Source organism: Pogoniulus pusillus, chromosome 16 (genome assembly GCF_015220805.1).
Source record: "Pogoniulus pusillus isolate bPogPus1 chromosome 16, bPogPus1.pri, whole genome shotgun sequence".
Taxonomy (NCBI): Eukaryota; Metazoa; Chordata; class Aves; order Piciformes; family Lybiidae; genus Pogoniulus; species Pogoniulus pusillus.
The window spans coordinates 1,476,240-1,490,947 of NC_087279.1; the positions used below are offsets into that span (position 1 = coordinate 1,476,240).

Consider the following 14,708-nt stretch of genomic DNA (forward strand, 5'->3'; position numbering starts at 1 on the left):
AGCTTGCTGGGCAGACACCACCAAATTAAGCACTATCAGCTCCAGGTTAGAGCTGACCTCCTCAGCTCTCCTCCTCTGCCAGCTTGCACCCAGTGTCATGGTGGGAGGCCTAACCCCACCTGTTTCTTCATCTAGAGCCAAGCAACTGCACTCAAGTCCTTGTCTGCTCTCTTGGACTCTGCAGTTGGTTTGGTCAATATGGATAGGATAAATCTCCTCATCTTGAGGTGGAACTTCCTGGGCTCCAGCTCGTGCCCATTGCTGCTTGTCCTGTCACTGGGCACTACCACAGTAAGCCTGGCACCTGCATCTTGACCCCTCAGCTATTTACAGCCATTGATCAGATCCCCTCTTAGCCTTCTCCTCTCCAGGCTAACCAGCCCCGGGGCTCTCAGCCTCTCCTCCTCACACAGCTGTTCCAGGCCCTTCAGCATCCTCATGGCCTCCACTGGACACTCTCCAGCTGCTCCCTGCCTCTCTTGAAACTGGGGAGCCCAGAACTGGACACAGTATTCCAGGTGTGGTCTCGCCAGGGTAGAGCACTGAGGAAGGAGAACCTCCCTGGACCTGCTGGACACACTTTCCTTCAGGCACCCCAGGTTGCCATTGGCCCTGGAGGGTCTTCTCCATCTGAAATGATTCTGTGATTCTCCAGGACCTGTTCTGGTGGGAGGTGTCCCTGCCTGTGGCAGGGGGTTGGAACTGGATGAGCTCTGAGGCCCCTTCCAGCCTGAACCACTCTGATTCTGTTCTAGGGCTCTGTGTCCACTCCTGTCCGAGGAGGTTGATGAGGGCACAAAAGCAAACGTTCAGGCCTCCTTTGCACCCCTGAGGAAGGAGACCTGCAGCATCCCTGCTGCTTGTGCATGGCTCCTTGCCCAGCCACGACACAACCTGGCTGCAGGTCCAGCCCTCGGTGCGCTCCAGCTGCGCACAGCAGCTCAGACAATCCCTCCCAGCTCTGTCTGCCTCTTGTAACCCACCCGGCTTGCTGCAGCTCCAGATCACAGACCCGGGCAGACTGCACAGCAACAAAGGTGTTTGCACCTCTGGAGGGACCTAAAAGCAGAGCAGATGTGGTGCTGAGGGAGGTGGTTTAGCACCAGACTGGGTAGCGTTGGGTTTATGGCTGCACTTAATGATCTCAGAGCCCATTTGTCCTGTGCACCTCTGTGTGCACCAAGCCCCTCTCAGCCAGGCAGCTCCTGCCCACGCTGATCAAACCCCAGCTTGAAGGCACAAATGCAGGTCCCCACGGTAGGGTATGCAAATATTCACCCATGCAGGTGGCAGCACACTGCAGCTGCACGTGTGGCAGCTCCTGGATGCCCACAGAAGCCAGCTCCCTGGGGCTCGCCACCTAGCAGAGCAACCACTTCCCCATGCCCTAAAGGCCTGCCAACAGCTGGTTGCAGGAGGCCTTTGCCAAGACTCTGGTGACAGGGGCAGTGGTGGAGCTGCTGCAGTAACTGCAGGCAAAGGCAGAAAGCTGCAGGAGAAATTCTCCAGGCAGGCTGGGGAGATAAGACACCGAAATGAACTAATCTGCAGGGAGTTGCAGTGAGTTCACATTAGTCATCTGGGTGTGGATGTCAGTGTCTGGCCAACACGATAAGTGGATCCCCCCCCACCTCCCACACGTTTGGGATTATTCAGACATCACCTGATCTTCCCTGGTGACTACAAAGCCAAGCAGCAGCTGAACCGTGGTGCCTTTATTCCTGGGAAACACGGGAGGCACTGGGCTGGCAGCTCTGCAGCACCATTAGCATGCTTCCCAGATAAACACTTCTCCAGAGGCACTCATCCATCTGGAAGCCTCCCTATCTTAAGTGCACATCTGCAGCGATTCAGGAGGCTGAGCAGAAGCTGGGTCATCAGGAGGGCTTCATAAACACCACCAATTAAAGACCATCTCTTACCACTCGATGTTTTCTCACAGGCTGCACAACTGCCTGGGCTATTAGATAGGTAGTGGGAGGTGGCTCCAGAATGCATTTCAAAGGTGAGCAGCTGCATCATGCCAGGCTTCTGTTTGCCTCCCCTGAAATCCATGAGGTTATCAACCTCAGCCGAGCTGGTGAGGACCTCAGGAGAGAGGATGAGTCACCAGAGAAGCTTCTTGGGTGTGTACCCAAGCTCAGCTTCTACATCAAACACAACCAGCAAGCCCTTTCCCTCTCTTCTTGCCTTGCTCTAGCAATTCCCAGCTGAGACTCTGAAAGTATCCCAAGTTCTACACTGCCTATGCCAGCATGCACACTGAGAAGGGTGAACATCAGCCCTGCTCATGGCAGGAAAAGCTGGTGATGAACTGCAGCTCACTAGTTGAAAGTATGGAGTGGTAGCTGTAAGACCAATGCAGCCCTAAATTCCCAACACACAGAGCTCTGCAAACAGGAGAGCTTGAACCAAACCAGGCTGAGCCCAGAGGCTCCATCCCCAACACACAGAGCTCTGCAAACAGGAGAGCTTGAACCAAACCAGGCTGAGCCTACAGGCTCCATCCCCAACACACAGAGCTCTGCAAACAGGAGAGCTTGAACCAAACCAGGCTGAGCCTACAGGCACCAACAGACCCTGACAACCATCACAGAATAGGTTGGGTTGAAAGGGACCTCCAAAGCTCATTTAGTCCCAGTCCAACCCCTACAGCCTGTAGTGACATCCTTCCCCAGGTCAGGTTGCTCAGAGCCCTGTCAAGCCTGACCTTGAGTATCTCCAGGGATGGGGCCTCAGCTGCCTCATGGCAGGAGGGTTCCATCAGTGCAGGATACTCCAGTTTCATTTTGCCAGGTCACTGGATTGTTAATTGTTATTTGGATCAGGCTTAGAGAGTTCAAGACCTAAAGCTTCAAATCTGCCCCCAGGTTTAGCTGCTGGCTCCTCTGCACACCGAGCTGGAACTCCATGAGCTCCTGCCCGTCAAGAAACACAACACTCACTCCAGAACTCCAGGTCACCACTGACTTTTCAAGGCCAGGATCTCTTTTTATGCTGGGTCAGATTCCTGCAGGCTACAAGATGAGTTCCACAAGCAAAATTCAGCTCTGCCACCTCCAGTGGAGCAGCTTAGCCTCAAAATTGCCTTTCTATCCACATTATTTTTAGAGAAGAAAACATCAAAATTCAAGATCCACTCTTCAAGCTCCTGAATATTCACTAACTTGCATCAGTGAAATTGTCCAGGATCCTTTTGATACCACAGTGCCTAAAATATCCTTCAAGCTCTGCACAGGCAGCACGGGATGCAACTCACAAGCTGATGGGGAATATTTTAGTGCCCTAAATTCATGTTTTGGTTCTTGGTTGAGGCTTTTTTCCCCCTCTATTTTTTTTCCTTGCTGCTTTCTGGTGTTGGAACAATCCACAAACTCTACATGGCAGAGGCAAGATTTCATTTAGTTATTTAATTAATTTAGGGGTTGGGGTTTGGTTTGGTTTTGTTTTTTTTTACTGTAGGCAAAAGGCAGAACCCCAAAGTTTTGTAGAGAGCCTCTGTTGGAAGTCAGAGCTAAGGTGATGTAGCTCTGAGGTGTTGCTGCTTGGCATCGTGGTGATGATTTGGAGCACACTGTGGCTTCCCACCCTCAGCTGCTAAAAATGGGTATGAACTGGAACAGAGGTACCACCTAACAGCCCAGGGAAGAGATGTGCCCCATCCTGGGCACCATCAAAGAGCTTAGAGTGCCACCTTCAGTCTGAACACGTGGGGAGAGGATCCCTGCTACAGCCAACCATGGCACGAGCAAAGGAAATCCCAACTCTTCAGGCTGCCCACAGAGGTTCTGGAGTCTCCTTCTGTGTGGAGAGCTTCCAAGCCCAGTTGGGCATTGTGACCCTGGGCAAGCTGCTGTGGGTGCCTTGCTTTAGCAGGGGGTTGGGCTGGGTGATCTCCAGAGGTCCCTCCCAACTCAAACCATACCTGGATTTGTGAAGCAGGCTCTCCAGGAGGCTCTGGAAGCTGCAGATGTTAAGGAATCCCAGGGTCTTGTTCAAATGCAAACACCTATAGGGGTCAACCTCCCAGGTCTGGGACCACCTCTAAGGGGTCAACCTCCACCTCTGGGACCACCTCTAAGGGGTCAACCTCCCAGCTCTGGGCCCACCTCTAAGGGGTGCACCTGCAGCTTCTAAGGAGTTAGCCTCCAATTTTGGACCCAGTGACCCATTTAAGGCTTTTCTGCCTGTTCTTTTAGATTCATGGGATAAAGACAGAAGGCTGGAGTGAAGGATGAACCATGCTCCAGGTGACTCCCAGCTACACCTCAGGCCCAGGGAAGGATTCCTGACTCCTACAGAAGTACTTCCTAGAACTGTTCAGGCTGGACAAGGCCTCTGAGCTCACCAAGTCCAACCAACAACCTGAGACCACCGTGGCCACCAAACCATTTCCAGCAGGTCTGGTGGAGAAGCACATCCCTCAGGCACTATGCTCAGGTGTTTTAGGGTAGAAAAGGACCACGGGAAGAAACTGCTGCTGCTTTCCAGAGGCAGCTTTGCCAGCACAGTCCCAAGGAACAAGCAGACTGCAAAAGGCTGCTGGCAGCTGCGGCGCTGGGGCAGCGGCAGCCTGAGCTGCCCTGGGTCGTGGCAGCCTACTGCTGTGCCAACCAAATTCCCCTTCCCATTGCACAGCTCCTGTCGCTCCCTCCTGCTTCCAGCAGCACTGCAGAGAGACCCTGCTGGTAGCTCTCGATTGAAAATTGCCTCATGAAATGCAAAACAGCCCTGACTAGGAGCCACCCTCCCAACCTCTACCTGGAGCTACACGAAATTGCATCTGCGTGAGGCACTTGCTCTGTGCATCATTTATCCACATCCCCATTCAGCACCACAGCAATTAGTCACTGCTGACACTCCTCTGGATGGGGATGCTGAGGGAAAGGAAGCTCTCCAGGTTTGGTGTGTGTTGCACACACCTTCACTTTCTGGTGATCTTATTTGAACTGCCAACCTGAAACATTAATCTGTTCATCAGCTGAACTTTGGCCTTCCGAAAGCTGCTTCTAAGGCAACACCCAAAAAAAGACATCTTTAAGAAGCAGAAGCCTTTTCAAGAGTCCAGTGCCTCCCCTCCAACACCCCCTGAAGTCAGGCTGGTAGTGGTGGGGTGAAGAAAGGCAGCAACATAATCAGGCAGAGCAGAAAGCAGCAGCGATGTACTTGGTTATCTCACTGTGCTAATCCTCCATCAGGTGACTGCTCACAAGATTTCTTTAAGCCCTCATTACAGAGGCAGAAATCCACAAGTAGGACACACACTGTAGTGACCCCAAAGTAACATGGTTAACCTCCCAGAGCTCTCTGGAGGGGGGGATTTACACAGTGACCAGGCCACCACAAATTGACCACTTCAAGGCAGAGTTGTGCCCCCTCCATGCACTCCAAAAGCCAAACAAGAGAAGGGCTCTGCTGTTTCTTCATCTGGAGGCAAATAAAGACATCACTAATTGAAGTGTTAGAAATCAGGAGCAGCTCTTGCCAGCCAGCCAGCAAGGCACACAAATTAGTAATTGGGGTTTAGGATCTAATTCCAGCAGCTCTGAACCTGCAGCTTGGCAGAGGCTCACTCAATTAATTCTCTCATTAAAAGGCCTCACAATTGACTAGATATTAATTAGATGGGCTTGTGGGGTTGGGCTTTTTAACAGGAATAGGCTAAAAATCATATGACAACAAACCCTACCAGTCAGTTTAAGGCAGGGTCTTTTAAGTGGACCTGCCATGGCAGGGAGGTTGGACTTGATGATCTCCAGAGGTCCCTTCCAACCCCTACCGTGCTGAGATCCATCCTGGGACAGGTCATAAGCTGTTTGCTAACACTTCAGCCTCCTCCACCAGCTGGAAAACCTTCTCCCTTCAACAGCAGCTTTCCAAATCAAGGAGCTTTTTGCTTTCTCACCCAATTTAGATTCCAAGACTGGGTTGGGAGGGATCTTCAAAGATCATCCAGTTCCAAGCCGCCTGCCACGGGCAGGGACACTTCCCACCAGCCCAGGCTGCTCAAGGCCTCATCCAACCTGGCCTTGAACACCTCCAGGGAGGTTGTGCAGCACAGAAGCACCCAATGTGATCTTTGATCACCTTCTGTGCTTCTGTGCTCCACAATCTCCCTGGGCAACCTGTGCCAGTGTCTCCCCACCCTCGCTGGAAAGGATTTCTTCCTACTGTGCAGTCTATATCTGCCCTCCTCCAGCAAGGAGGCTCCCTGGCTGTCACCACTCACTGCCACCTGCCTGTGCACACACAGAGGAGTATGTTAGGGGCTGAGAAGCTGCAGTCAGGCAGAGGCAAACAGCCATGAGACAACACATGCTGGCTCCCACCAGTGTCCCTGCCTCCACCATCCACTTGCAGCACCCTGCCACGTGCTGCCATCAACATCAAGGCCTTCATCAAGTCAGATTCAGACTGGAGGTGAGGAGGAAGTTGTTCAGCATGAAAGTGTTGACAGCATGGAATGGGTTGCCCAGGGAGGTGGTTGAGGCCCCATGGCTGGAGGTGTTTGAGGCCAGGCTGGCTGAGGCTGTGTGCAGCCTGATCTAGGGTAGGGTGTCCCTTGGCATGGCAGGGGGGTTGGAACTGGCTGCTCCTTGTGGTCCCTTCCAGCCTTGACTGATCCTATGATTTTAAGTCATCTTGCCAAGTACATCTTAAATGTGTTATCTTTGGAGGGTGCTCCTGAGGGAAAGGCACTGGGCTGAGGCAGTCATTGGAGCTGTTGCTCACAGCAGTAAATCAGAGTGCTGTGTCCCAAATACTCCAGTGGACTGGGGAAAAAAAGAGCAAAACCAAGCACAGCTCCAAACTCACCTTGATCATTTCTGCCACGTAACTCTCAGGTCCTGTGTATTCTGTTGAATCTTTGACTTTGACTAAGACAATAAAGCACAGATAGTGCCACATGTTGTGCTCCTCTTTAATGTGCTCTTCAAAGGTGACTGTCTTGTTATCAAACTTATCTCTCTCCAAACCTGCAGGAGAAAATTGGACAATTTACTACCAAGAAAAGGGGCATTAAGAATAAAACTTCTTTCCACACTTCAGCATTTTTAATGAGGAGGGATCCATGGGATCAGCTCCAAAGGCATCCTGGGCTGGCTCAGGAGCAGTGTGGGCAGCAGGACAAGGGAGGTTCTTGTGCCCCTGTGCTCAGCACTGCTCAGGCCACCCCTGGAGTGCTGTGTCCAGTTCTGGGCTCCTCCATTGCAAAGAGATGCTGAGGAAGGTGTTTGGAGAAGGGCAGCAAGGCTGGGGAGGGGCCTGGAGCAGAGCCCTGTGAGGAGAGGCTGAGGGAGCTGGGGGGGTGCAGCCTGCAGCAGAGGAGGCTCAGGGCAGAGCTCATTGCTGCCTGCAGCTGCCTGCAGGGAGGCTGTAGCCAGGTGGGGTTGGGCTCTGCTGCCAGGCAGCCAGCACCAGAACAAGGGGACACAGCCTGAAGCTGTGCCAGGGCAGGTCCAGGCTGGATGTTGTTAGGAAGTTGTTGTCAGAGAGAGTGATTGGCATTGGAATGGGCTGCCCAGGGAGGTGGTGGAGTGGCTGTGGCTGGAGGTGTTGCAGCCAAGCCTGGCTGGGGCACTTAGTGCCATGGTCTGGTTGGTTGGGCAGGGCTGGGTGCTAGGTTGGGCTGGGTGAGCCTGGAGCTCTCTGCCAGCCTGGCTGATTCTATGATTAATGGAAGAAGGCATTGCTGGCACTGCTCATGTTGTGCCTAACAGACAGCATGGGGTTAATAACCCCCAAGGTAGTTACCTCCCCTGCAATCAGCTTGTTGGATTTCATAACTCAGCTCCTATTTTTAGGACAAATGATGCCAAAAAGCAACATTTGCTTTGCTGCAAACTTCCAAAGGTTACTTCTGTCAGTCTGGGAGTTATGCAACTTTGGCGTGACCATGTCGCTTCACCACGCTGGGCTCAAAGGCTCAGCAGCTGAAATCCCCAGCTACTGATGGGGGAGGGGGGAACGAACCCTCCCACAGGTGCTGCTCAATGTTCTGCATCCTTGGATGGAAAAAAACCCCAAAAGACTGCTTCTAAAAATCCCTCATGTTCCAGTAGGAAACTCTTCTTTGAAGCACAGGAGGAGCAAGCTGAAGAGTTGAGGGAAAATGGTGTAACTGAGCAAGCATTCCCCATGCCCTCCTGCTGCCAGGCTCCTGAGAACAGCAGCTGAGGAATGCAAGGTAGGAGCAGGCAGAGATTCCAGACTCCTGTTCCCACTGAGGCTGACTCTGCCTCTGCAGTGTCTCCCTGCACTTACCACAGATAAAGCAAGTTGTCTTCAAAATCTCCTCTTTCTTCTGCTTTTCACTCCTGAGGTCAGCAAAAGTGTCGATGATCACACCAAAGATCAAGTTGAGGACAATGATGATGACCATGAAGAAGAACAACAGGTCATAGATCACCCTAGCAGCAAAGAGAGGTTCCTGCAAGGCACAGGTTTCAATCATTAACAACCCAAATGGCTGCACTTTCAACCCTTCCCGAGCTCCAAGTCTGCTACCCCACAACCTCTCCCTTCAGTCTCCATTTCGAGGCTCCCCCATCATTTTTTACCCCAAACCTTGAGTGGAACTGAAATGCAAGATCACTGTAAGAGAAACCTCCCTAGTCAGCTACCAGGATGCTCCTTCTGCTGTGTCCCAGTCTGGCCTCTCCCTCCTCACCCTGAAGTTTGTCCTCCCCTCTCACCCTGAAGTTTGTCCTCCCCTCACCCCTGCCCTGCACCCAAATGATATCCTCACATCACTCTTCTAGACCACTACAGCAGCAGTACTGACCATCATGTCTTCTGCTGGAGGTTGATGGCATCCCTGGCATTCATGCTAGCAACCATCTGTGTGGACACTGAATTGGACTCCTCTGTCCTCAGGTCATGCTTATTGCAGGTCTGCATACCCCAAAACCCAACTCCTCTTTATGAGATTCTCTCTGCCTGTTGGGTGCTAACTCCTCGTAAGAATGATGCAACTCCTGAACCACTCTCAGCTGGAAACAGGCTACAGTACTAGAAAACACCTTGGAACTGCAGATAGCACAGAAGAGATCCACTCTGACCACGACTGGTCTCTGGCCTCTGATGTGGTTTTGGGGAAGGACCAGAGGGAGGCCAGTCCGAGACTCACATGGGCACAGAAGCAGCTCTGTGGGCACCTCTGAGTCTAACAAAATATCCCTGCTGCTTTGCCTGGCCCTCCCTCTCTGGTGAGGGCCCCAAACAACATCCTTCCTCCCCACAGTCCCAGCTTCAAGCCATCCTGCTCCCTGTCCTCTCGTGCATTCCCTGTTTTACACATTTCACCCTTCCCCAGGGTGATGCTGCCCACAGACTCCTGCCACTAGCAGGGCACCAGCTCCCAGCCACTCCCTGTCAGTGCTCCCTCCCCAGCTTCCTGCAGATGCTGAAGTGCCAGAGCCCAGACTGTTGGCTCTTCCTTTGGGCTGCATGCTGGGCAGGCCTCAAGCTTAACCCAGCCCTGCTGGAGCCTGGGAGAAGCCTGTGTGAAGAGCCTGCTCTTTAATCTGCTGCCTGAGGGATGGAGCTGCGTGTCACACATGGTCCCTCCCTGCCCTGCCATGCCCTGCCCTGCCTGTGTGCCAAGGCAGCACACAGACCTTCCCCCCCATGCAGCTCGCTCCCCCAGCCCTCCCTGCTGCTCTCTCCCACCCCCATCCCGTGCTGATTTACCTCCTTGGATGGCTTCCTGAGCACATCACCTACTCCACCCCCACTGCGCAGGCCGTGACTCAGTACAGTAACAATGCACATCAGCAGCGTCTCGCACGTATGCTCCTTGTTCTCTTCCTCCAGCTCCTCAGCCAGCACCTCTGTGAGCACAGCAAGCAAAGACACGTTCCCAAAGGCCAGGGGACCAGCTCCACTCATTCCCTCCACCCCTTCCTGCTCACGTTTCCTCCCCTCTGTGCACATCACAGCACGGGTTTGAGACCACGCAGTGCCAACCCCCTGCCATGGGCAGGGACACCTCCCACCAGCACAGCTTGCTCAAGGCCTCACCCAGCCTGGCCTTCAACACCTCCACAAAGGGAGCATCCACAGCCTCCCTGCACAACCTGTGCCAGTGTCTCCCCACCCTAACTCCAAAGAATTTCTTCCTCCTCTTCACTCTCACTCTCCCCTCTGCCAGCTCCAAGCCATTGTCCCTCATCCTGGCACTCCCAGCCCTTGCCACAAGTCCCTTCCCAGCTCTCCTGCAGCCCCTTCAGGTCCTGGAAGGCTGCTCTAAACTCTCCTCGGAGCCTTCTCTTCTCCAAGCTGAACAGCCCCTTACAGCCTGTTCCCTTAGGGGAGCTTCTCCATCCCTCTGACCATCTTCATGGCCTCCCCTGGAATTTTCCAAACACTTCCACGTCCTTGAGCTGGAAACTTTGCAGGATTTCCAGCCAGTGCTCTACAAACCCCCTGAGCTCCTGCAAAGAGCCAGCCATGGCAGCAGGTTTCTGCCCTCCTCTCCCCACCAACAGACTTTTCTCTTGTGCTTGAACTGCTGTCTTGGACTTGGTTGAATCTCTTTCCATTCCTGTTAGCATGCACAGCTCAGCTCACCAGCTGCCTGTTTATACAGAATCCTAGCTTTTTGACAGCTCAGAGGACAAAGTGTTGCCTCTGACACTCTCCCTTGGTGCCTAACAGATTGCACAGCCTTTGGGCTGCACTCAAAATGGCAACTTCCACTTGTAGTTCTCAAATGGCTAAAATATCACTGCTGAGGGAAACAGCCTTCTCCTGCAAAAATACCACTCTGCCTCTGACCCTCTCTTCGTCTGGCTGCAGCCTCCAGGCTCCACTGTTCCAGGGGCAGAATGGTTAGGATTAAATGCCTCAGCTCATACCCTCCCCTCTGCACCCACTGAAAGTCTCATGACTTCCATTCTATCACCCAACTGCTGCAGAGCAGATCCCACCTGCACACAGACAGCCTCAGAAAGGCCCAAATCCTTGTGCAGTGCAGAAACAGCCAAAACCCCAAGAGGGAGAGAAATGTCCAAAGAGTTGGGCATCATCTGACACTCCATCAGCCTGTGCTGGCACTCAGGGAGAGCTGCACAGGCTGCAGAGCTGGGTGCAGAGGACAGGCAGCTGTAGAGTCTTGCACCTGGGGAGGAGCAAGCACCTGCAGCAGTGCAGCTCTGTGGAGAAGGAACAGGACAAGTTCCCCAGGAGCCAGCAATAAGGCTTTGTGGCCAAGAAGGGCAATGGGCTCCTGGGGTGCAGGAGGAAGAGTGAGGCCAGCAGGATGAATTAGGTTCTCCTCTTCCTCTACTCTGCACCAGGGGGGCCACATCTTGAGTACTTGACCCAGTTTTGGGCACCCCAGTTCAAGAGAGACAGAGAACTACTGCAGAGAGTCCAGGGGAAGCCACATTGCTGCTGAGGGGCCTGGAGCAGCTCTGGGAGCAGCACAGGCTGAGAGCCCTGGGGCTGAGAGCCTGCACAAGAGCAGCCCCAGAGGGCAGCTGAGCAATGCTCAGCAAGAGACAAAGGAGCTGTGGGGGGCAAGAGGCTGGGGCCAGGCTCTGCTCAGTGCTGCCCAGGCACAGCACAAGGGGCACTGGGCACAGACTGGAGCCCAGGAGGTTGCATGTGAGCAGCAGGAGAAAGTTGTTTGTTGTGAGGGTGCTGGAGGCCTGGAGCAGGCTGCCCAGAGAGGCTGTGGAGTGTCCTGGTGTGGAGAGCTGCCAAGGCCAGCTGGGCACTGTGCTGCTGGGCAGGCTGCTGGGGGTGCCCCTTCCTTCACAGGAGGGTTGGACTGGCTGATCTCCTGAGGTCCCTTCCAACCCCTACCATGCTGGGATTCTGGGATATAAAGAGACCTGTGGAGTTTCTGTCCCTGCAGCCAGAGTGTAAGCAGCACTCTGCAGCTGAACAAAGCTGTTCCTCTATCCACATTCAATCACAGTTTATCAGAGAGGACAGCTGAGCAAAACAGAGCCCTCTCCTCTTGCAAACATGGGCTTGTGGCCATTATTGACCTTTGAAACATCTGACCATGTAAGAGTTCCACTTCCAGCAGGAATAATGAAGCTCTGTCTGGCTCTCACAGCCAGCACCATAAATCTCTGTGAAGTAAATCACATTTATTTGAGAATAAACCTGAAATATTTCAATACCCAATCCAAGGCTGCTGGTGATGCTACAATGTCTTGCAGGCACTGCTCTTCATCTCAACCCCCACCCCTGCCAAACCTACCCTTGCCTACTTCATCCTTGGAATACTTCCTGCCTTGACATTGAAGACAGCTTCCTCAGTTAGCTAGACAGAATCATGCTGACAAAGCCATGGAGGGGAGATGGAGACTGGAGATGAGGAAGAAAGTCTTGGCAGTGAGGGTGGTGAGACACTGGCACAGGTTGCCCGGGGATGTTGGGAAGCACAGGTTGAGGGTGGTGAGACACTGGCACAGGTTGCCCAGGGAGGTTGTGGAGCACAGAAGCACCCAAGGTGATCTTTGATCACCTTGGGTGCTTCTGTGCTCCACAACCTCCCTGGAGGTGTTGAAGGCCAGGCTGGATGAAGCTGATGGGAGGTGTCCCTGCCATGAGGTTAGACCTAGATGATCTCGAAGGTCCCTTCCAATCCAACCCATTCTGTACTTCTCAGGGTACTACCCTGTGAGACCACTTTTAACAGCTTCATGTTTCAAAACAACAAGCTTTGGAAGGAGATGAAGTGCAGAACTTCCCTCTCTAAGTGCCAAGACAGAAAACTGAAGAGCTGGGCTGTTCTATCCAAGCATGGCTAAGTTCTGGGTGTCTCTAATCACTCTGTGTACAGAAGTTCTTTATGCTGTTGGCCCAAATGAATCTGGTTCCAAGTCAGGTTGTCTCCTGATACCTTGGTTCCCAAGTATGCTACACAGGACTTGAAAGTAAACCATCATTGAGTTCAATCAAGGTGTTGGATTAGAAGAATTTTGAGAACCCAGGGTGTGAGCTCTGAATTCAGGGAGTCACAGATTGGTTTGGATTAGAAGAGACCTCCAAAGCTCATCCAGTCCTAACCCCCTGCACTCAGCAGGGACATCCTCCACCAGCCTTCTCAAGCCTCGCCCTGACTATCTCCAGGGATGGAGCCTCAGCTCCCTCCCTGTGCAACCTGCTGCAGTGTTGCAGCAGCCTCCTGGTGCAGAACTTGCTCCTCACATCCAATCTGCATCTGCTCTGCTCTCACTCCAAACCATTGCCCTCCTCCTGCCCCTGCAGGCCTTTGGACACAGTCCCTCTGCAGCTCTACTCACGGTCTGAAGGGATGATGGAGGAACAGTTTTCACTGCTGCCTGCTTTGCAGACATCTGAGTAGAGAAACTCTCCAGTCATGGTCTCACCTGCTTCTGTGCGATCTAAAACCAGAAAAGGGTGCTTCAAAAACCAACATTGCTGCAAGGTGACTTCTCAGGTACTAAGGTAACCTCCCCTCCACATCCAGCCTGCAGTTAATAGACAGATCCAGAGCAGGATCTTATCCTAGAGCTTAAGGGCACCATGTTTACAGAAGGAGATTAAATTCAAACAAAGCTCCTCTCATTGCCACAAACCCAGGCTGAAATCCCTCTTAGTGCCTTGAAGACCCCCCAAGCCATGCATTTAGTGTGCATCAGCTCCAAAGCTAAGGGAGTCATGGAGGTTGTTCCCAAATGACTGTGTTGTAGTGCACAGGGAATTTCAGGGGTGCCCTCAAAGTTGTCTTCCAAGTCTCAAAGCCAACCTACTGCCCACTAACAAAGTGTCTTTAGCACTCTCCAGATGCATGGAAAGGCAAAACAAAGGCTCAGGGAGGTTTGGGTCTCTCTCACAGGGTTGGCACTAAGGCTCAGGGAGGTTTGGGTCTCTCTCACAGGGTTGGCACTAAGGCTCAGGGAGGTTTGGGTCTCTCTCACAGGGTTGGCACAAAGGCTCAGGGAGGTTTGGGTCTCTCTCACAGGGTTGGCACTAAGGGTTAGGGAGGTTTGGGTCTCCTTCAAAGCACCTTCCTCATGCACCTCCTTTAGGATGAGTCTCTTATTTCAGATGCAGGACTCGTTTTTGTGATGCTGACACCAAATCCCACCATTAAAAACCCCTCCAAGCATTCCAGATCTGGCAGAACTCAGTGTCCCAGTGCAGAGCCTTCTCCACCATGCCCTACCTAAAGCCTGCTTGTAATCGAAGTGGGGGAGGGCAGAGGTGAGGCAGAGCTGGCAAACCGCTGCAAACAGCGAGGGCAGAGACCTCAGGGGTGTGCAGAAGAGCCCGAGTGCCATCTCCATGGGTTCCTCCTCCCCATCCCCTTGGCTGCTGCAGCAGATTGGACTGTTTGCCCCAGTCACTTGATTCTGTTTTCCTGCTAATCACTGTCCTTGGTAAGACAGAAGCTGTCAAACTGCTGAGGCAATCAGCGTCCTGCAGAAGGTGGAAGACCCTCAGCACGCCCCAGGGGGACCTCCTCATGCTCTTCACCACCAAATGAGTGGCTGCAACCAACCTGGCAATAATGTTTCATTAGGGAGCTTGTCTACTTCCAGGATGAAGTCATCTTTGAAGAAGAGGTAGCCCACGATGGAGAACAGGTAGACCAAGATGAGGGCAAGAACAGCAGTCAGGATGATGGAGCGGCCGTTGCGAGTGACGCTCTTGATGACATTCAGCAAGGTCTCCTCTCGGTACACCAAGTCAAAGAGCTGGAGAACAGTGAACAGGGCAAA

The 14,708-nt window shown here is 53.0% G+C and overlaps 1 protein-coding gene across 13 annotated transcripts in view; it reads right to left on the reverse strand.

The window, feature by feature from the left end:
• Positions 1 to 14,708, reverse strand: part of ITPR1 (inositol 1,4,5-trisphosphate receptor type 1) — a 227,895-nt gene that overhangs the window by 16,457 nt on the left and 196,730 nt on the right. For all 13 annotated transcript variants that reach the window (XM_064156160.1, XM_064156162.1, XM_064156157.1 and 10 more), the window contains 5 exons: positions 14,489 to 14,684; positions 13,266 to 13,367; positions 9,694 to 9,833; positions 8,266 to 8,431; positions 6,817 to 6,977 (listed from right to left, as the gene is read on the reverse strand). In XM_064156160.1, the coding sequence (XP_064012230.1) occupies positions 6,817 to 6,977; positions 8,266 to 8,431; positions 9,694 to 9,833; positions 13,266 to 13,367; positions 14,489 to 14,684 (765 nt within the window). The remainder of the gene's footprint in view (positions 1 to 6,816; positions 6,978 to 8,265; positions 8,432 to 9,693; positions 9,834 to 13,265; positions 13,368 to 14,488; positions 14,685 to 14,708) is intronic.